This window comes from Carassius gibelio, chromosome B22, assembly GCF_023724105.1.
Source record: "Carassius gibelio isolate Cgi1373 ecotype wild population from Czech Republic chromosome B22, carGib1.2-hapl.c, whole genome shotgun sequence".
Classification (NCBI taxonomy): Eukaryota; Metazoa; Chordata; class Actinopteri; order Cypriniformes; family Cyprinidae; genus Carassius; species Carassius gibelio.
The window spans coordinates 15,054,050-15,076,498 of NC_068417.1; the positions used below are offsets into that span (position 1 = coordinate 15,054,050).

The 22,449-nt window shown below is 34.9% G+C and overlaps 1 protein-coding gene across 2 annotated transcripts in view; it reads left to right on the forward strand.

The window, feature by feature from the left end:
* The window catches only part of LOC127987218 (SLAM family member 9), a 198,872-nt gene that overhangs the window by 173,151 nt on the left and 3,272 nt on the right, over nt 1–22,449 (forward strand). Inside the window, exons 1-4 of one of the 2 annotated variants that reach the window (XM_052589494.1) lie at nt 19,234–19,521; nt 19,950–20,261; nt 20,417–20,725; nt 20,810–20,944. In XM_052589494.1, coding sequence (XP_052445454.1) covers nt 19,473–19,521; nt 19,950–20,261; nt 20,417–20,725; nt 20,810–20,944 — 805 coding nt within the window. In that variant the 5' untranslated portion in view covers nt 19,234–19,472. Of the gene's footprint in view, nt 1–19,233; nt 19,522–19,949; nt 20,262–20,416; nt 20,726–20,809; nt 20,945–22,449 lie in introns of those variants that run through there. The other variant, XM_052589493.1, reaches the window with a different exon arrangement.

Here is a 22,449-nt window from a genome sequence, read left to right on the forward strand (position 1 = left end):
AGCCGAGTTACTGAAATTTTATCTGTAGAGTCTGTCATACCCTTCAAGGCAAAAGCTCTCCATCAATTGAATGCACCACCACTGGCGAATCACTGGCACCTCCTCCTAAGAGTGCAAAACAAAAATAAAAACAAACAAAAAATGCTACATAAAAGTAATTTGGTATATTTTTGTGTAAATATAACTTACCTCTGTGAATGTTAGTGGGCATGATGTACATGTGCTGAGAGCATACTGTGAAATACAATTAACACTATAAGATGTTGATTTTATCATTTTTACAGCTTTGACAAATGAAACATTCTTACCATCAGCATGTAGATGCCACAGGAATTCCCTGAACACTGTTGAGGAAAACACTGGAAAAGGAAATGTGCATCCACAATTAGTTTTAAAAACAACTACTGGCTTGTTTAAAGTGACATGACATACAGTCAAGTATGGTGACCCATACTCAGAATTTGTGCTCTGCATTTAACCCATCCAAAGTGCACACACACAGCAGTGAACACACACTCACCGTGAACACACACCCGGAGCAGTGTGTATCATTTATGCTGCGGCGCCCGGGGAGTAGTTGAGGGTTCGGTGCCTTGCTCAAGGACACCTCAGTCGTGGTATTGCCGGCCCAAGACTCAAACCCACAACCTTAGGGTTAGGAGTCAAATGATAAATGATACCCACTGCTCCGGGTGTGTGTTCCAGGTGTGCGTATTCACTGCTGTGTGTGTGCACTTTGGATGGGTTAAATGCAGAGCACGAATTCTGAGTATGGGTCATCATACTTAGCTGTATGTACGTCACGTCAGGACCAAAAAATGACTTATAAGTGTAGAAAATTAAGTTTAAATTATCTTTACACAATTCCCTCATTTTAACATACCTTAAGGTCTCTTCCTGTTTTTTCAGTCCAGGATCCTGGGTCAATGAAGGTTGCAATGTGTCTGGCATTCCAAAGAAGACACAAAATACATAATGTGTAATTACATGATCAGTTCTGTAGCCTGAGAATGAGACTCTGATGAACTTGAAGCCTCACACGTATAAGAACAGTGTAAGAATGAGACTCGAGTATGAACTTGAAGCCAGAGAACAAGGCTCCTTTTGGAAATTGTAACCAAATATCACGCCTGGAACAAGGCCAGTAAATTAATTTTCTTTGGTCTCAACCTAAATATGGTTCTGTAGGTCTCATCTCCAAAACCTTCAGGGCGAATAGAATCGAGAAAAAGCATTTCCCTCTTAGCTACAAACAAAACCTGCAATCAATGGGTATTTTGTTAATATCCACGAAAATCGAACTCACTAACCCTACCTGTTGAATTTGGAAATATTACAACTAGAAAGATTAACAGAAACTTAACACAGAGCAAGTAGTGATCAGCTTCATCCTCCTGCCTGCTCCAAGCTGGAAATAGTATGATATCCTTGGCCCTCACGTTTCCCTAATAGTATTGTGACAAAATAATATGCATGCAAAAAAATAACATACTGTTGTGTCTATTCTCAATAGAACTATTTCTCAGTACATGATAGCAAAAAAATAAAATAATAATAATAATACTTACAGGCAAACAATGCACAGGGTCCACATTTTTTTCTTTCCAGGTGGGAACAGCATAGAGGTCCACAATGTGAACATTTTTTCCCTTATGGAGAGAACATAAGTTATTAAACATGCATACATCCAAATGAATACTTCAAAAAGAAGATATAATAGTATAAATTACATGTCTTCGTGCAGCTTCTTCCACAATCTTGAGGCAGGCATTTCCAATCTGAAATGAATTACAGAACGATTACATCCGTCAAAGCTTCTATGTGTAACATTATGCATTATCTAGGATTTTTTTTTTTTTTTTGTGCATTAATTTAAGACACAAAACATACGCACATTAGATTCCATGCACTGGCTTAAACCCAGGCTCCAGAAGTCTTCTCGTGTGAGGCAAATTTGGCCTTGCTTTATAATCAGTTCTTCTGATGGCCAACTTTTGTCCAACACATACTTTAACTGAAAATAAAGAACGTTTAACAGATTAAGTAATGGTTATCTTATTTATTTTAATATGCAGTTTCACTTAAAAAACACAATACTAACCAGTTTATCTTGATTAGGGTACAAGTCCTTCTCCCACATCGCACCTGAACAAGCATATGGATGCTCTACCTGCCATTTGAATGTTGAGTAGCAGTGGTCCTGGAGAAACATCCTCTCAGTTGGTCCATCTGTTGATATACAAATACGTGATAATGGACTATATGCACGGAGCATTCTTTAGAACTTCTGTATATAGATAAGCCAGCTCGAACACTTCTGGTGAATCGTTGTGGTATACATGTAGACTCTCTTGAGATCCTCACAGAAACCTCTCCTGCCTCATTCTAATCAGAGACTGAGAAATAAAAGAACTACAATCACCGTAAATGATGACAGCAGCATTATCTTACAGCTTCATTTTATTTAATAACACTTAACAACATTATTTTATATGATGATCCTGGTAATCCCAGAAGAGTACCTAGACATGTAATTATACATTTAAATGCTAACAAGTACACACTATCATAACTGTTTAGGCTAACGTTGGCTAGCTAGTGATGTTATCTCATAAACTTAGCTTCATAGGCATGAATACATGTTTTAAACACTAATATTTTAAAGCCTTTATTATTTCTCAACTCTTCAGCTGAGCAGAGAAATTCACTTGAAAGATTCACTTTTTAATCATGATGTTGACATGAAAAAATGTGCCAAAAATGACATGAAATTAGCATTATAACCAACAGAGGATCACCATTAGCTCAGTTGCCATTTCAACTCCCTAGTTTTTTTTTTTTTTATCACTTCTTGTTTTTGGATTTATTAATATTAATATATATATATATATATATATATATATATATATATACATACATATATATATACATACATATATATATATATATTATATATATATATATTATATATATATACATACATATATATATATATATATATATATATATATATATATATATATATATATATATATATATATATATACTATTATAAGAACTTTTTAGTACTTTTACTGTACTGAAGTAGCAAGTGCACAAAGTCTCATGTTATTTAAAATTAACAATAACCTAGATTGACTATTTATTTAAATACTCAACTAGTTTAGGACAAATTAATTCAGTTCATTATTGATGGTATAACAATTAAATACTACAAAACTAATTTTTTTAAGTTTTATCTTTAAATGTAGAAGCTGCTCAATACATTAAGCCAACATAGACTTGTTGCAAGCTGTAGTTTTGTTACTCTTGTTACTTTGTTATTTACTCTGAATCACTTAATGCTGTTTTGACATCGGCTTCGCAGATGTTTTGTACCATCCATCGCTACAGTTATCACTGTCAATCACAGTAATGAATAACTCATGGAAAAATCTAGTGGACTACCTTGTGTTATTATATACACTCGCTTCGGTCATTCTTGAAACAGTATATGTGAGCGTTATGTCCTATACAAACAAAAATGTTCTTCAGATTGTTAATTGATTATGTAGAGAAACCGAGCAAAGTGCACTCCCCTTATAGCACAGATGAGTTTGACAGTTCACTGGAAATTACTTAGCTGGCTTATCTAAAACCAGGAAATAACCGTAAAGTCCATTAGTAACAATAGGAATTACAAACAAATATCCAATATTTCTCAACCTAGTATTTGATTTCAAACTGTTTTATACAGAGTTTATCAAACACTCTTACTTTTCGATCTGTAGTATGTCCTCAGTCTTGACACATTGACCCTCTGACAAGCTGAGCCTTTGAGGATAGTGGCCACCCCTTTGGAAGAGATGCTGGACACAGTATATGGTCCCTGGTGCTGACTTGTAAATGTGTCTCCCGTCCGTCGTTTCTTGGGGTCCCGTGAGAGCAGAACATCATCACCGGCCTGAACTGAACATACTCGCACAAACTTGCGCTTGCGATTTTGGAATGACTTCTGTTGCATGCTCTCTATGTTGTGAAGAACCTACAAAAAAAAAAAAGTACCCAAAATTAAAACTCATTGAAAAATCCAGAATTCTCTGGTCTCTTGATCTATGGAGTATTAGTCAGGCCAAAATAGAATAAGGAACAAGGTTTAATCATTACAATGTAACAGAGTGAGGGAGAGTGGCTTCACATGAAGATTCAATTGCTTTTATAACTAGAACCACAGATAAAGCAGAATCACAGCAAAAAAAAATAAAAATACACATATCAGCCTATTCCTAGGTCTCATTACTTCATTTACCTTTATTTATTCAAATACATACTGTTTCATTGAGAAGTTTCATCTTATTGACTCTGGTGTCTATGTCATCTTCTGGGTCGGCAACTTCAAATCCATCTCCCATGGGACAGGCATTCATGACCTCTGGCAGACGTGGGTGTCGATGGAAAAGGAGGAAGTAGGGACTGTGTCTAGTGGAGTACTGATCACATAAGGAAGCTTTGCATTAACTATTAAGTTTGTATTTATCTATAAGTTTGAAAAACTTCACCCTTGACATTAAATAGTTAACAAATTCACCAATTCAGTTTTAACATTGACAACTAACCGTAAATATTATAAATATAATAAGACCAAACCTGCTTTGCAGTGTTGATTCCATACACCACAGCAGGAAGATGGAGGTCCCAGTCATTGTGGTTGTCATTCACGTACTTCCTGAGAGTACGCTTGATATTCTGATTAGTTCTTTCATCCTATACATAAATGCATTTATAAAGTTGATGAATAATCATAAGACAACAATAGATCTTACAAGACAGGTATCCAAAGAGCTACCTGCCCGTTGGTTTGGGGATGGTAAGCACTGGAGACGGCATGCTTGATTTTCAAGATACTGAAAATGCTGTCATTGAGCTGTAGAGGGATCATAAGTTAAATGTGCAAGACTCGAATAACTGTATACAAAAACATATCCACCTTATTTTTCAATGTGGAAGTAAGCTGTTTTCTGTGAATGTGTGAGACTTTTGCTTCACGGTAGGGAAATAAGGAGATGAATAACAGTGCAGCAAACGGTATAATTGTGTGCTCTACAAACCAGTGTGTTCATGATTAAGATGATAAATTAAAATAAAAGTAGGGAGAGAAAAGAGAAAAATACAGAAAAAAACACTTCACCTTGCAGACAAACTCCTTCCCTTGGTCTGTAATGATTTTCCTAACCATGCCAAACAAGTACAGCTTTGCGGTTATTATTAACGACACTTCAGCTGCCGTCTTGGATTGCATAGGTTCCGCAATCACCCACTTGGTGTACAGGTCAGTCATGGTAAGGACATACTTGTTGTTACGTGCTGTTTCTGGCAGTGGTCCAATCAAATCCAAACCAAGCACCTCCCACGGTTCTTTTACCTGCATGGCACAAAATAAGCATCAAACAAATGCTGGTAAAACTGTACACAAGGTTGAGACTAGTTTGTTAATCTCATCAGTTTGTTAAAACATTGTATGCAGTACCTTAATAGAATGCAAGACTGGCACAACAGTCTTGATGGGGTCATTCAACTGGCAGCGGTGACAGGATCGGACCTAAAAAGCAACACAATTTTTTAAACAAAAAGTCAAGAAAAACAGCCACTTGATATGATTTAGTGATGACAATAAATAAAACTTCTAAATCAAGGAGATATCTAATAATCAGAGGTGACAAAAATAGACATATTCTTAAATATAGATACTTGCAAAGAAAAAAAGTGGAAGTGAAAATAAAGTACCAAATATGTAATACATTACCCATTCTTTCACATCCTGTATAATTGTAGGCCAGTAGTAGCCAGCAATAACCCTGTTTTGAGTGCCTCTGACGCCACTGTGATTGCCAGTGCCAGGGTTATTGTGGCACTCCGTAAGAGCAGACCTCTTCTCCTCCTCTGACAGGACAACTAGCCGCATGTACTGCCTACTGGGGCCGACGTAGAAGAGTCTGTCATCTATTTCAATTGGAAAAAAGAAGTCAGAAGAAGCTGCAATTCAATGTAAAACTATCAAAGTACATAAAAGGATACGGGAGCTAAACAAGTTACAGTGAATTACAGTTTTTTTAAATTAAGCACATGGCGCAGGTTGTAAAAGAGTCAATTCACTTTTTCATTATAAAATCCTTCGTGTACTAATAGTTACCTTTGATGATAAAATTCGTCGACGCCCGTCTAACCTTCCGACGATTTTCTGAATTTTCTGTAATTTCTCCTTTTAAGAGAAATTCTTGAAGCTGAATGTAGAACGCAAAAGGGTCCATCACTAAACTTTGTCGTAAAAACGTTGGCGGTTATTAAAACTACAGAAATTGCCGTACTGCCATCAAGCCAGCTGAAGTGTGGCTCCTGTTAAATATGCTCCTGACTGACAGTGTTGTTAAATCTCTGGCATGAACAATTACGTCAGATGGGTCAAGTTTAATTACAATACTGACATTTCATTATCATTAATGTTAAAGCAATTTACTTGTTGCTGAAGGTGCCTGGTCCACCACAGTTGTGCTTTGTTGTTCTGATGCATCTGATTGCTGGGCTGGGGACACAAAGAAGACATGAGCACAGAAAAACTGGAACAATACTATGTCTGTGTGCTGACGTTAGGTAAATTCAACACAGAATAGTACTGCATCATTCACCTATGACAGTCCCAAAGCAGACAAGGTGATGGTGCTCAGAAGTTTCAGCCTCTATTTGTGGAGGAGTTATGAGGATGGATAACACTTGATATACATTTGATCTGAAACAAAAAAGTAAAACAATAGAATAACAGAACAACAAAATAGAGAAAAATAAATATGTTAATGTCACATGTAAAAAGACTTTGACTTCTAGGGTGGCAACATACATTTAAAATGTAAAGAGTGCTGCATCTTCTATGCCAATCCTATCCCTGGAGGTGAATGAAAAATTAAATATGAAAACAACCTCCTCATATGACCTTTTTAAAATTATACAACAAATGCTAAAGGAATACACATACGATCGTGTCCTTTCATTATTCACTACGTTATTTTACCACAAGCCACCAAAAACTAAGTTACATCTATGCTATCCATCATGTACTGAAGGTAAAAATTTAAAGAGCAAACAATTAACAAATAAGTTTATCAGAAATGTATTATCCAAACTGTACTTCCCCAGTCAACTGAAAAGAAAGTATGTTCTTCAAGAATTTATTGAAGAAGAGGCAAAGAAAATAAGGAAGCTTTATTTTACTTATCCAGTTCTTCCTAAAGCCAAAGAAGTAACATTTAAAATTCTAAAGGACATTTATCCATCTAATCACTTCTTACAAGAAAGATTTAATTGGGAGAACAATTCATGCGGGTTCTGTGAGAAAGATATTGAAACTGTTGATCATATGTTTTTGAAATGTGAATCTGTACAGACTTTTTGGCTGGAATTTCAAAACTGGCTTCATTTCAAACAGATATCAATACACCCTTTGACTGTGATCTCAGTTAAAGTTGGAGTATTGTTGAAGGAAAAGATCCTAGACTTTTTGATAAATAACTTAATTACTTTGTGCAAATACTAGATTCATAGATAAGTAGATAAGTACGTTTTTAAAGGTTAAACCTCACTTCAGGGGATGGAAGAATGAACTAAAGATATTTGCAAAGTCTCTTCATTACAGGATTGACAGGAACGCCCAGAAACTCTTGTATGCTTTGAACTTGTTTTTGTTGTTAGAATAAGACCCTAAGACATCTTTCTTTTTCTTTCCGTTATTTATTCTGTTTTATCTTATGGTGTGATTATTGTTATTTGTTTTTTTTCTCCATCTTTTTTCTTTCTATTTGGCTGTATCGACACTAATAATATGTGTTCAGTTGTTGAAATGTGGGGTAAAGGTTTGTAATTAAACTTGATAACTTAATAAAAAAACACATTGGACAGAAACATTGATCTATAAATTACTATATGTGGTGTATATATGATCAGTGGCCAGACATCAACATTGCTCGCGATATAAATCCATAGTGTTTAGTATTCTTATGTTACTAATTTCACGTAAGCCCTGTGCGTTTTTCTTACACTGCGCGTTACAACAGCGTCAGTTCACCATTTTAGCGATGCAGAGATAAAATTACCTGAGTTTAAGTTTGAAGTACTCCAGGCGACGCCATCTTGATGTTTTCAAGTGGAGGTGACGTATTTCCGGTTTGAGAGTGGAGCTCCACTCGCCCATGGTCTGCAGCCAGACCCTTCTCACTTCTTCTTATGTTTATTGGCGGTTGGCAGACAAGCTTATTAGTGCATTACCGCCACCATCTGAACTGGAGTGTGGAACATCGCTGCATGTATATCATACTTAATAGCAACAACAATAATAATAACAGTCATAAAAATAAATAAACATCGTATATAATATCCTGTATCTTTAAGATATTTTAACAAAGCAATTTTAATATTTCCATTCCTTTTAGCTTATTTATATCTTTGAGCATCATGCTTCCACCTTCTTCCATTATAGCTTCTATAAAAAAAAAAAAAAATAAAAAAAAACTGAAAATAGCTAAAAATTAAGATTGTCTTTTAAAAGGAGTAACATTGAGATTGTGGCAAATCTGTAAAATGAGGCAAGAGACAATGCGAGGACAATGAACTGCCAAAGAAAGGGATTTAATGCACAAAAAGAAAAACAATAAAACGTCAAAACTACCATATAACCCAAGAGAAAGGGGATGCTAGTGACGCCTAAAGAAAGAAACACAACAAAACCAAATCTTACTTATTTTTAAACCACTAACCTAACTATAGAAACAGAAATTTCTCACATCTGAATAGGTCTTACTAGATTAAATCACTCTCTGTTTAATATAGGAAAACATGAAACAGATCAATGCAATTATTGTATTATATATATATATATATATATATATATATATATATATATATATATATATATATATATATATATATAAAGAAAGGTTACAGCTCATTAAGGAATTAAGAAACATGGATGTTGAATCATTTAGTTTGACAAGCCTTTTGAAAGAGCATGCAGAACAAGGTAAAATATAAGGTGATATTATAAAATACATAAAATCAGATTTAATCAGAATGGATTTAATCAGAAGTTATTTTTATTTATTTACTTATTTGTTATTATATAGATAGATAGATAGATAGATAGATAGATAGATAGATAGATAGATAGATAGATAGATAGATAGATAGATACACACACACACACACACACTCACTGGCCACTTTATTAGGCGCACCTGTTTAATTACTTGGAAACACAAATTGCTAATCAGCCAATCACATGGCAGCAATTCCAGGGACTTTTGACATACTCTTTTCAACATATTATGCTTTGGGACACACTTATTCTAATCTTATCATACTATTTAGGATGGATAGTATGAAGATTTTGAGATGAAGGGTATGTCTTCATTCACGTTTTTCAACGTCTTTTTATCTGCCAGTGGAAACTTTACTGGATAGGTCAGCGTCACGTCGTTTAATGATAACTGACTGCTAGGTGAGCCAATCAGCAGTCAAGGGAGGTGGCTTAAGAGATCGATTGGCAAAGGGGAGAGAGAGAGAGAGAGAGAGAGAAGCTCCCTCAAAGACATATATGGATGTAACAATGTCTTATTAGAAATGAAAAAACTTCATGGAGGAATCTTTACAAATTTGAATTTATATGTAAAATTTCTGCAAAATCAACACATTATTTATTACATAAGATACTTTTTATCCTTAATTAACAAATCAAATGAAACGGTTTCCCATAAGAGTTTCAGTCTAGCAGGTATTCTGTGTTGCATCCAGTTGAATGCATCATTCTAGACTGCTACCAAAACAAGAGTTCAACTGTTTAAGTCTCTAACTAGCATATTTTATATTTAAAACATTAAATAATATTCTTAAAAAATATTTATTCATTTTTTATTTAATGCACATCTTTATGGTTTACAGGAAACAAAAGAAAACTCGTTCTAACACTTCTATCTTCTCAAAAAAAAAAAATAAAAAAAAAAAATAATAATAATATGTTCTCTTTACAGGCCGTGGGGAACATAGTTGTAATAACCAATTACTTAACTGGACATTTGCTGTACAATGTAAGTTACACACACGTTTATGTACTCACAATTGTAGCCCACATAAAGTTTTTGAGCAAAGACTTCTTCCGGCTTCCAAAATGATTCTCAGAAGGCAGAGTTCAAGCTGTCAAAATTACACTATAATCAGGTGGTAGCAATGCCAAGATGTCTATATAGAACATCTGACCATCTCACTCAAGGCTCACATTTATATATGGTTTTCAAGCAATGATTGTATTGCAGGTCTTCTGCAGTTTATTTACTCTTGCAAAGGTAATGGAGTTACTAATGTGACTGGATGCAAATATTATTCTTCATGGGATTAAATAATAAATACACGTTAGAATGTTTTGTTTTATATCATATTTTAACAAAGGTACCAAATACTTGTAATGTTAAAAATGTGTTATTTTACACATTTTGGGTATAGTTCTGTGAGGGCGATCAACTGTGAGGTTCACAGTGGCAGAAAAGGAAGAAACTCTTCACCTACAAACTACACTCACAGCAAACCAATGGCCACTGGCGTGGTTTGTCTAACAGATCAAACCATGTTTCTGAAGAAGGAAAAAAAAATAAAGAAATAAAACCCCCCGACCACAATAAGTTTCAGTTTGACTACAAAGATGAGCTGTGTTTCACACCTCAGACTGGGAATGCAATTTTCAACAACTGAATGGTCATAAAACCTTATGGTCTGACAACTACCTTAAAAAAACACTATTAAATGAGACAAATGTTTTCCATTTTATAAAGATTATTTACTACCACTAACAGTTAAAGTTCTTCTGACCCTTATTCAGATATATTTTTGACCTAAATTATATGTAACTATTACATACCTCAAGTTTGTGCACGTGGGCAAATTCTGTCGGGGGAGGATTCACACACTAGATGGACAAATGTTTTCAGCAGGTAGTTTTATTCGACCAGACACTGAAAAGGAAATGCTTCAAGTGCTCTTTTTGTTCTGTTTGTGCTCGTGTAATCTGACTGGTAAGATACACTCATTTTTATGGTTTATTTTTTTCAAACTCAGAGTAATTTTGCTGAGCCATTTCAAAGGAGTTAAACAATGTTTCTTTGCTGTTCTTTCATCATAAAAATCAAACCAAACGGAAATACAAACCCGATTCTAAAAAAGTTGGGACACTGTACAAATTGTGAATAAAAACAGAATGCTTGTGGAAGTTTCAAACTTCAATATTTTATTCAGAATACAACATAGAGGACATATCAAATGTTTAAACTGAGAAAATTTATAATTTTAAACAAATCTCAAAAAACTTTGAACAAGGTCATGTTTACCACTGTGTGGCATCGCCTCTTCTTTTTATAACAGTCTGCAAATGTCTGGAGACTGAGGAGACAAGCTGCTAACGTTAAGGAATAGAAATGTTGTCCCATTCTTTTCTAATACAGACTTCTAGATGCTCAACTGTCTTAGGTCTTCTTTGTCCATCAGAGATGCAGGCTTCTGAACTGAGCGCTGATAACAACTTGGGTTGTCCTTGTCCTCTTTAGTCCAAGTGACATGGTGTCCCAGTTTTCCAAAAAGAACTTCAAATTGTGATTTGTCTGACCACAGAACAGTTTTCCTCTTTGCCACAGTTTATTTTAAATGAGCCTTGGCCCAGATAAAACACCTGTGCTTCTCGATCATGTTTAGATACGGCTTCTTTTTTGACCTATAGAGTTTTAGCCGGTAATTGTGTTCACTGACAATGTTTTCTGGAAGTATTCCTGAGCCCATGTTGTGATTTCCATTACAGTAGCATTGCTGTATGTGATGCAGTGCCGTCTAAGGGTCCAAAGATCAAGGGCATTCAGTATGGTTTTCCGGTCTTGACCCTTACGCACAGAGATTGTTCCAGATTTTCTAAATCTTTGGATGATATTATGCAATGGAGAGAATAATAAATTCAAACTCTTTGCAATTTTTCTCTTAAAAAACTCCTTTCTGATATTGCTCCACTATTTTTCACTGCAGCATTGGGGGAATTTGTGATCCTCTGCCCATCTTGACTTCTGAGAGACACTGCCACTCTGAGTGGCTCTTTTTATACCCAATCATGTTGCCAATTGAACTAATAAATTGCAAATTGATCCTCCAGCTGTTCCTTATATGCACATTTAACATTTCCGGCCTCTTATTGCTACCTGTCCCAACTTTTTTGTAATGTGTAGCTCTCATGAAATCCATAATGAGCCAATATTTTGCATGACATTTCAAAATGTCTCATTTTCAACATTTGATATGTTATCTATATTCTATTGTGAATTAAATATAAGTTTCTGAGATTTCTAAATTATTCCATTCCATTTTTACTCACAATTTATACAGTCCCAACTTTTTTGGAATCGGGTTTGTATTATTGCGAGATCAACAGTACTCTGGATTTACATCTCTTTTCACTGAGCCGGTTTAATGACCCAAATATAAAATATGAAACTATTAAAACTCTACATCAGAATTGATAAGTTGAATTTGTAGTTTCACTCGGCTGTTATTAATTTTGACCTATCACATATTTGTTTTGTTTTAGAGGAGATAACTTTAAAATACATTCAAGATTTCTCGTTTGTCACCTCTTGTTTTGCTACTGCTGTTCATTATTTCATACTGAAATGTTACAAACTGATTTCAGGCTTTGTAAACTATCAGTCAACAAATCGGTCTATATTCATGTTCAACAGGTGTATTAAGTGAGTCAGTGTCAGTGACTGAGGGAGATTCAGTCACTCTACACACTGATATTACTGAAATACGTGAAGATGATGAAATAATGTGGAATACTGAATCTGAAAACTCTCTGATAGTGCAAATAAATAGAGCTGCTGGAATCGTATTCACATATAATGAAGGAAGATTCAGAGACAGACTGAAGCTGGACAGACAGACTGGATCTCTGACCATCACAAACATCACAACTCAACACGCTGGAGTCTATCATCTAGAGATAATTGGAGCAGAACTGTCATCAAAAACATTCAGTGTTTCTGTCTATGGTGAGTAGAGATCATTTGTCTCATCCCTAATATCCAAATATTTCTGTTAGGAATTTTCCAGGTTCAGTACATGTCAAGATCAATCCGCAGTACAATTTTGATTACCACAAAAATAAATTAGTTAATTATTTTATATGACTCGTGCCTTGTTTGGATGTTATAAGAGAGTCAATATCTGTTGATTTGAACCAATTTTTGGAGAACTTGAATTTTATAAAAACACTTACAGTAATTCTAAAGTTAAAACTTTTGTATTATTAGCTGTTATAATTATCATTTTATAGTCACTTTATTTATTTTACACAAGTTTTAGGTTTTACATTAAGTTTGCCATAGCAATGAAGTTATCAAAATGGATATAAAATGTTGTTTTTTTTATACTAAAACCATATCATGCATATTCTTAGTGTATAGCTGTACTATCAATCCTGTGAGTATTTTAAAATTTACATTTTAGATAAGACACATACGCAGTAGATAAGACACATACCTTTGGTGTGAGAGACCCGGGTTCGAATCCACTGTGAGACACCAATGTGTGCCTGAGCAAGACACTTAACCCCTAGTTCAGTGATTCTCAAATCTGGCTCGCGAGATCCACTTTCCTGCAAAGTTTAGCTCTAACCCTAATCAAACACGCATGAGTTTGCTAATCAGTGTCTTCAGGATCATTAGAAAATCACAGGCAGGTGTGTTTAATTAGAGTCGGAGCTAAACTCTGCAGGAAACTGGATCTCGTGAGCCAGATTTGAGGATCACTGCCCTAGTTGCTCCAGAGGCGTGCGACCTCTGACATATATAGCAGTTGAAAGATAATTTGGATAAAAGCATCAGAAAAATGGTGAAAATGAAATGACAGAAACACTCACTGACTGTCAACACACTACTGTGTGATCATTGCTAACAAGATTATTGTTATATTTGTCCATATGTCTGTTAATTCTCTTATATTTTTCAGATCATCTTCCCACTCCTAACATTAGCAGACATTATTCACAATGTTCTTCTTCATCATCATCATCATCATCTTCATCATCACAGCAGAATTGTTCACTGGTGTGTTCAGTGGTGAATGTGGGTCATGTGACTCTCTCCTGGTACAAAGGAAACAGTTTATTGTCCAGCATCAGTGTGTCTGATCTCAGCATCAGTCTCTCTCTACCTCTGGAGGTGGAATATCAGGAGAAAAACAGCTACAGCTGTGTGATCAACAATCCCATCACAAACCAGACCACACATCTGGACATCACTCAACTCTGTCAACCATGTTCAGGTACCGTAGCACTGAAATATATGTTATAAAGTGTTATGTTTCAAAGTATTTGTTGTAGATCAGATGGAAAGATTGAGTCACAATAGTAGCTCATTTTGTCATTACAGATCAGGGACTACCTTTATTGTACATAGTGTTGATTTCTGCTGCTGCTGGATCTCTGTTGATTGTAGCTACAGTTGTGATGTGCTGCATCTGCAGGAAACATAGAAAACAAGGTCAGGAGAGCAAGCAATTAATATATCCACACACACACACACACACAATATACCACACACAGCACAAAGTAACATAAAATTATTAATGCAGACGAAACCCGGGAGAATGACAGATCTAAATCAGCCCTGAGTAAGCCAAACCCCCCCAAAAAGGTAATGACTTTTTTGTTGCAAGATGTTGTCAGTTAATGTGATTGAAGCTTGATTGCTACTATTTTGTGTTTAATGAGCATCAGACAGTAAATGAACAGATATGGGTGGATTATCTTCTCAACCATCATAATTGCTACCTTCAGCATATGAGCATATGAGAGATAATCAAAGTTTATTTTTTATTTTTTTTTATCCGTTTACACTAAGGTTTTGCTCTTCACTATGAATACTGTATAAGTTTTCAATTTTGCAATGCTGTTTTCATTTCGCAAACAAAACAAACAAAAAAACAAGCACAAATTAAAAATGTATTGGCACATAAGAAATGTATTTAAAATGTATCAACTGTAAAAAGGAAAACACAAACCAAGTTAAAACTTTTATATATTATAAACTGTATATTGTATCTAGCCTTGACCATGAAGTGCTGCTTTTAAGGTCCCCTGAAATGCCTTGAAACCAAGCGGCCACCTTCTGCTCTCTCTCTCTCCAGCCAATAAGGAAGTGACTTAAACTGTAATTCATCGACTGGCCGCTTGAGGCTGACTGCAAAAGAGAGCCAGTCCCATTGACTCCCCATGTTAAAATGCACATACTTACAGCAGAAAAGGGTGTTTACAGTCTGGTAAAAATTGATTTTGGTCTATAATTTTGCCCTTCATGACAACTGTGAGGGGGGTGAATTATTTTTTAGAACTCATCTGTTTAAATTACATTAAGCCTTAAAAGTTCTGCATAGTTAAAGGCGTGGCCACATGAGTGACAGATGGATTGCTGCAGCATCTATTTATAGTGTGGGGGCAGGCTTCAGATTCTAGAGGGAATTTGATTGGACAGAAGATTTGATGAGAAAATGAAGTGCGATGTGTTGTCATGAAAATCCGTGATCCATTTTAAGTGGAAGTGAGATACTATATGTTTTGAATCTCCTAAATGCGAATTTTGTCATTGTTTTGGAACATGCCAGCTTATTCATAACCTTAATGCTAACATATTAATACTAAAAGCTAAAAAAAACCTTACATTTTGGTTTCATAAGATATAATGGATCTGCTCGATCATAAGCACGAGCAAGAAAATCGATGGAATATAAATATGTATATATTTATTAAATCCTTCATGTTACCAGATCTGGCTAGGGAAAAAAATAAAATTTAAAAATTAAAAAAACAAACAAACAACAATAATAATAATAACAATAAATAATAAATACAAGTACTTTGTATTTCAAAAAATATATCAAAATAGCAACCTGCACCTGCCTACTTTAATAACTCAATAAAATTGGTCGCTTTTTCAGCCAAGGCAAAACAATTATTTCAGAGATTATTATAATAAGCGGACATGGCGACACAACAAGATCTCACTCTGCTAAGCAGGCTTCCATTGCTAAACAAAACACAACAATTGCTTAGTTAAAATTGCCAATTGACATGCCATTTCTATTTTTTGAGTTGTTACTGTCTGTCTGAAAGTTTTTAGTAACATATAATGAGACCATTGTTATGAATTATATTCAATATAACTGTAAATGTAAAACTTTTTAGCGTACGTAATGTTACACCAAACCCAACTAAAAGATGGTAAGTGGCCTACTAATTGAAATAGTATTTTATTTCAAATTATAATGTAAACAGTTCCAACTATAGATACATTGATTTGTTATTCTAAAGTAATGTTTAACCATAATATGTCAGTTTTAAACCATCAGATATTCATTGAAATGAAAGTAGTACACGAAGCCATTGACCCACGTTACCTGCATTGGAGTCGGGGCTGCGTTCAGCCCCAACAAAATGCTGCAAAAACTTTTTTTTTTAATGGAAACTGTGGTGCGTTGAACACACTGTTCTGATGATGCAAGTTTTGCAACTATGGCAGATGAGAAGGCCATTCTTTGTGTTATTTCAGAATAATTTTCAGAGCCTGATGAAATCAGTATGAATACGTGTTTACTGTAATGCTGAAAAATACGCTCAATGTTGAAGTCACTGCCCTTGCAGTCCAGAATAAAAGAGAACATCCCAAAAAGAGTGAAGTGATTTGTGTAAACTGTGGTTCCTAATTATTGTGATCCAATATTTGCTTCGCATTTCAGGATGAAAAGACAAACATGTCTTCTAATATCTTCAATTGTTGTGTATACAGAGCTGCAGCAGACACATTTGTTAATTCATTTACTTGGACCCACTGTGTGAGTTGTCACTTTAATACCCCATGGTTTATATTCACGTTGCTGCTGATTGGGCAACATTTTTTTCATAAACAGTTATTTCACAATCAGTTAATCAAATTAAGTGGCCAGTAGACATTTGCCCAGTCCGGGGATAGACATGATGACTACATTAAAAAAACTGATTCCCAGTATTTGCAGATGCTGCTTTTTTCATTAGAAGTAAAAAATTATAATTAAAATAAATAATAATAACAATAATAATTTACATTTACATTTAATCATTAAGCAGACGCTTTTATCCAAAGCGACTTTACAAATGAGAAGAACAGAATAATAAAAACGTTTCAATAACTAGAAAAAAAAACAATGATAAAAATATGATGAAGGACAACTGCTCTTCTTCCCATTATGTTCTTAGCTCAGTTCTACTTATCTTTCTTATTAATATAAGGCAGTGTTGTAAAGATTATTCAGAGAGAAAACCTAAATTTGGCCTTCTGTTAACTTTCTGTTACATCAGCAATGTTGATTGTGTTTGTGTTTCCTTGCAGAAAACAAAGACGGATGCTGTGTATGAAAATGTCCCCAAAAAACGATGATCGTATATATATATATATGAACTAATGTTAGAACTCATTCAGGATCCTGTCTCGCACAAAAACTGAACTAAATGTTCTATTATATGGACATTTTTTCTTTATTAAAATGAATTCCACCCTTCCATGTGCCTTTTTTGTCTGTCATTTATTGCTCTTCATTTATTCTTTTTAGAAACATTTATTTAAAATTTAGTGCATTATATTGTGATTTACAGTATTATCATGTTCAGCTGGACATTTATATATATATAGCATAATAATGAGGGTTTCTCTTAAAAAAAAGTTTGAAAACCACTTCTAAAGGACCTGAAGACAGTCTGTAAAGATAAAGACTACTATCGACTGATAAATCGTTTACATTTGATATTGATATTTGATATTTACACTTGTCTGCTTTCTATTAGATATGGTGGGTTTTGAAATCAGCAGCTAAACAGCGTCAGAAACACTGAGCTCAACAGGAAACACTAGTGCGTCACTGCATATGAAGGTTATGTTATATACAGTAATAACATTTGTCTCATGGATAATCTTGAATAACTTAATGTCATGAACATTCGTATTCATATATACCTCAGAGTCTTCATACATTTATACATTTGCATTCACACAAGTTTAGTGATTAGGATGTACAGTACTTTAATGTTTCAGTCAAACAAGCTTGTATGCTTGCGATCGAGTCCGTGGGAGTTTGGGCAGGATGTTTATACTTCACTACTGTGCAGACTCAGGCTCCGAACTTAATGAACATTTGACTGTGATTCTAAACGTCTGAAAGATAAACATGATAATTTTGTTGTTATTGTTTTTCTCCATCTGTGTCATAAACAGTTTTTTTTATTATTATTATTGTTTATTTAATTTTACTGTACCGGTAGATTAAAGGGTCTTAACAAGCTGCACATGACAACATGACAGGAAGACACTCTTCACCTACAAACCAACCACACCAGCATATCTGTCCACCCAAAAGATCTGTTCACAATCGCTGTCATGGCAGACCGTGGTTATGCAAATAAAAGAATAAAAAAATACAGAAACAGAATTATTTATTCCGAAAGCATTGAAAGAGAACCAATAATAATTTAATATAGCTTTACAGTAGTAGGTCTAACAAATATAGTTTATTCTATGAAAATATCATATTTTTTATGGGTTTTATTATAAACATGGTGATCCTCTCTAAGGACTCTCCCTGTCTTGTGTGTGATGTCTAGTGTGCTAGTTGTTGTCTTGTCCTGTCTCGTTGTGGGTTTTTTCTATGATTCTAATTTCTATGTTCTGTGCTAGCGCCTGTTTGGTTTGAAATGGAGAGTGTTTGTGCTATGCACCCCCTCTACACACACCTGTCAAACTTTTCACCAATTTTTCAGGGACAACTAATCAGATTCTGTGGGAGAAAGGTGAATTGAAAACGAAAGTATGTCTGCTATAGTGACATGAACAAGGCTTGCGTTAAAATAATAATATAAAAAATATGTAATGTAAATCCTGTTTGAATTCTGCCCTATGACTATTTGACTGTTTTCTGGTGGATGTATTTTAATTTAAAGGGGTCATGAATTGAAAAATCAACTTTTACTTGAGTTTTTTATATATAAGGGGTCAAAAAAGTTCACTAAAAGAACATCCTGTGAGTTTCAGAACTGTAAACGTCCTTGTTACTGAAATAAAAGCTTTTAGAATAAAGACAGGATGCTCTTCACATAAAAAAGACACACGCTGTCTGTCCACTCAACAGATCAGCGCACATTTCTGAAGAAAACAAACCACAGCATGTTTCAGTTTGACTCAGAAGATAAGTTACACCTCAGTAGGATGAAAAAATTTGTGATAGCAGACGGTTGTAACTTTTATTGTTTGTTTGTTTTTCCATTTGCCACATTTGAATGAATTTTAAAAGCTTTATTATCAGCAGATAATGTTAATAGATCAAAGACTAAACCCTTGAAGAAAATGTTTCATGTGTTTGTTTTGTTCTGCTTGTGCTGGTGGCAACTATTTGGTAAGTTATTGAAGCATTCCTGGCTTCATTTCTTTATGATACAGAACATTTTGTTCTTATGTTCATATTATATAATTGCATTTTGCATATGTTTTCCTTCCCAGATCAATCAAATATTATCATCAGATTTTCTTTTGATTTAGGTCTGATTTCAGTAAGTCTGTTTTAAAGTCCCACATGTACAAACTCGGTGGTAATTAACATAACATGTAACAGCAACAGATTTTTTTTCCACAGCAGATAACTTTAAAAAACATTAAAGCTAAAATTATTGGTTCACACACGTCTGTTCATATATCTAAACTTCTCATTTGCTGTTATGTCTCCTCTGCTGTTCTTCATTTTACATTTAAAGTTAAAAACTGATTTTAGGGTTTCAATATCAACAGGAAACTTAATCTGTGATAAAACCTGTTCATGTCCTGCAGGAGTGTTTGGTGTAAAGACAGCGATGTCAGTGTTGGAGGGAGATTCAGTCTTTCTGCGCAGTGATTGTATTGAATTACATGAAGACGACGACATAGTTTGGAATTTTGGAGCTGAGAATCATCTCATAGCAAAAATTAAAGAGAGACAACCCTTGTACAAATTTGATGAGAGATTCAGAGACAGACTGAAAATGGATGCTCAAACTGGATCTCTGACAATCACAAACATCACAACTCAACACACTGGAGACTATAAACTACAGATAAGTGGAACAAGACTGCTGTCAAAAACATTCAGTGTTTCTGTCTATGGTGAGTAGATATCTTTTGTCTTGCACATTTCATATTCTTGTTTTATTTTACTGCAACAATTTATGTTATTAAATTATTTCAGCAGGTGAGATGACAAATACACTCACTAACTTTATTTGATTTATCCGTATTTGTTTATTTGCTTATGTTTTCAGCTTACCTGGCTGTTCCTGTCATCAGCAGTACCTCTTCAAACTGTTCATCATCTTCATTATCATCTTCATCATCACAGCAGAATTGTTCACTGGTGTGTTCAGTGGTGAATGTGGGTCATGTGACTCTCTCCTGGTACAAAGGAAACAGTTTATTGTCCAGCATCAGTGTGTCTGATCTCAGCATCAGTCTCTCTCTACCTCTGGAGGTGGAATATCAGGAGAAAAACAGCTACAGCTGTGTGATCAACAATCCCATCACAAACCAGACCACACATCTGGACATCAGTCAACTCTGTCACACATGTTCAGGTATGGCAGTGGCTCATTTACTTATCTGATCTTAGTTTTTTTGTTGTAGGTCAGACACATTCACTTCTACCTTTATTCTTACAGTACTGGACCCACACTTTCTTTCACAAGACTCACTTCTAAAAATGCTGATCTCTGTTGCTGCTGGATCTCTGTTGATTGTTGCCGCAGTCTGGATTTTCTGGATCTACAGGAAATGTAGAAAAACTGAACAAGAAGGCAAGTGTTACCTACTGCTTTTAAGGAAGAATTGGAAATAATATATTGGGTTTGGTAATTTATGTGGATTATTTTTATATACCAGTATGTATTTGTGTGTACACTCGAAAAACCAACCAACCAAAGAAACAAACAAAAAGGCACTGGGTTACAACAAAGACTATAGAATACCCAAGACATGTCACTTGTTTACTTTTGAATGAGGAAAAATGCAACACTCAATATGGCTACTCAATCACAGGAAGCCCTGCCTTCTGAATGAACGAGCCAATCGCTAATCTGTAAGGTCAGCATCACTGCAGCTGCCTTTAGAAGTTTCCCGATGCTATAGAAACTGCCCTGGCTGATCTAGCCTGAAAAACTAGATAAAAAAGTTTGTCAAGACAAACTTTAAGTTGGCTTGAGAAAGACTGACGAGAAAGTTTGAAAAGTAAAAGAAAAAGCTTTTAAAAAAGCAAGTGATTTGCATATTGCTAGCATTACTATAAAGTGTCTACCATTTAATTAGCATGATTAGCAAAGTTACTAGCATGTTGCTAGCATGATTACCAAGATACTAACATGCTTCTAGCATGTTTCTAGCATGATTAGTATGTTGTTACCATGTTGCTAGCATGTGTAACAAGCAACTAGCATATTACTAACAAGATTAACATGCTACTATCATTTCCCATTGCTAGCATATTTCTAGCATGATAAGCCTGCTGTTAGCATGTCACTAACATGATTAGCAAGTTACTAGCATGTCATTAGCATGATTAGCATGCTATAAGTATGCCGATAGCATTATTAGCAGGTTACTAACATGTCATTAAGATGTTTCTAGCATGATTAGCATGTTGTTAGCATGTTGCTAGCATGATTAGCATCTCTTTTTATATATAAAAAAAATAGTTTAAAGGCTCAATTATGAATTTGATAATTTTATAACTCATTTTGTTTTTGTGAATACTTAAATCAATTGCTATTTCCTGGTCTACAACATGAAAGAAAGACATTATTATGTAACGGAGGCCAGCGAGTAGTGCTGTGCAGGTAAACCTCACTCCCCGATCTCAAGAGATGCACTAGCGACAGACGCTAGTGGCTGTAGCCATTAAGCCTCCTTGTTAGTGCGTCCGCCTCCCATGCCGGAAGACCCGGGTTCGAGCCCCGCTCGGAGCGAGTGCAAGGAGCGTCAGAGAGGACCCGGGAGAGAGGGGTTACAATTACATGTACATGAGAAATGTAGAAACACTGGACCCAGCTGTGCAGCATTCAGCAGCAAGCATTACAACAAAAAACGGTGTCACGGTTTGCAGGTTTGTCTGTTCATTCGGTGTTTACTGCTCTCTGATTGTCTATCAGCGTCAGCTTAATGATAAAATTTTAATTTTGGGGAGGGGTATCCCTAAATTTTGTCAGTTATTTTCTATCACTAATCACAAAAAAAAAAAAAATATATTAATAATTAAAAGTTATTTACAAATGTTATTTATAACAGTTTAAACAATAATAGCTTATTG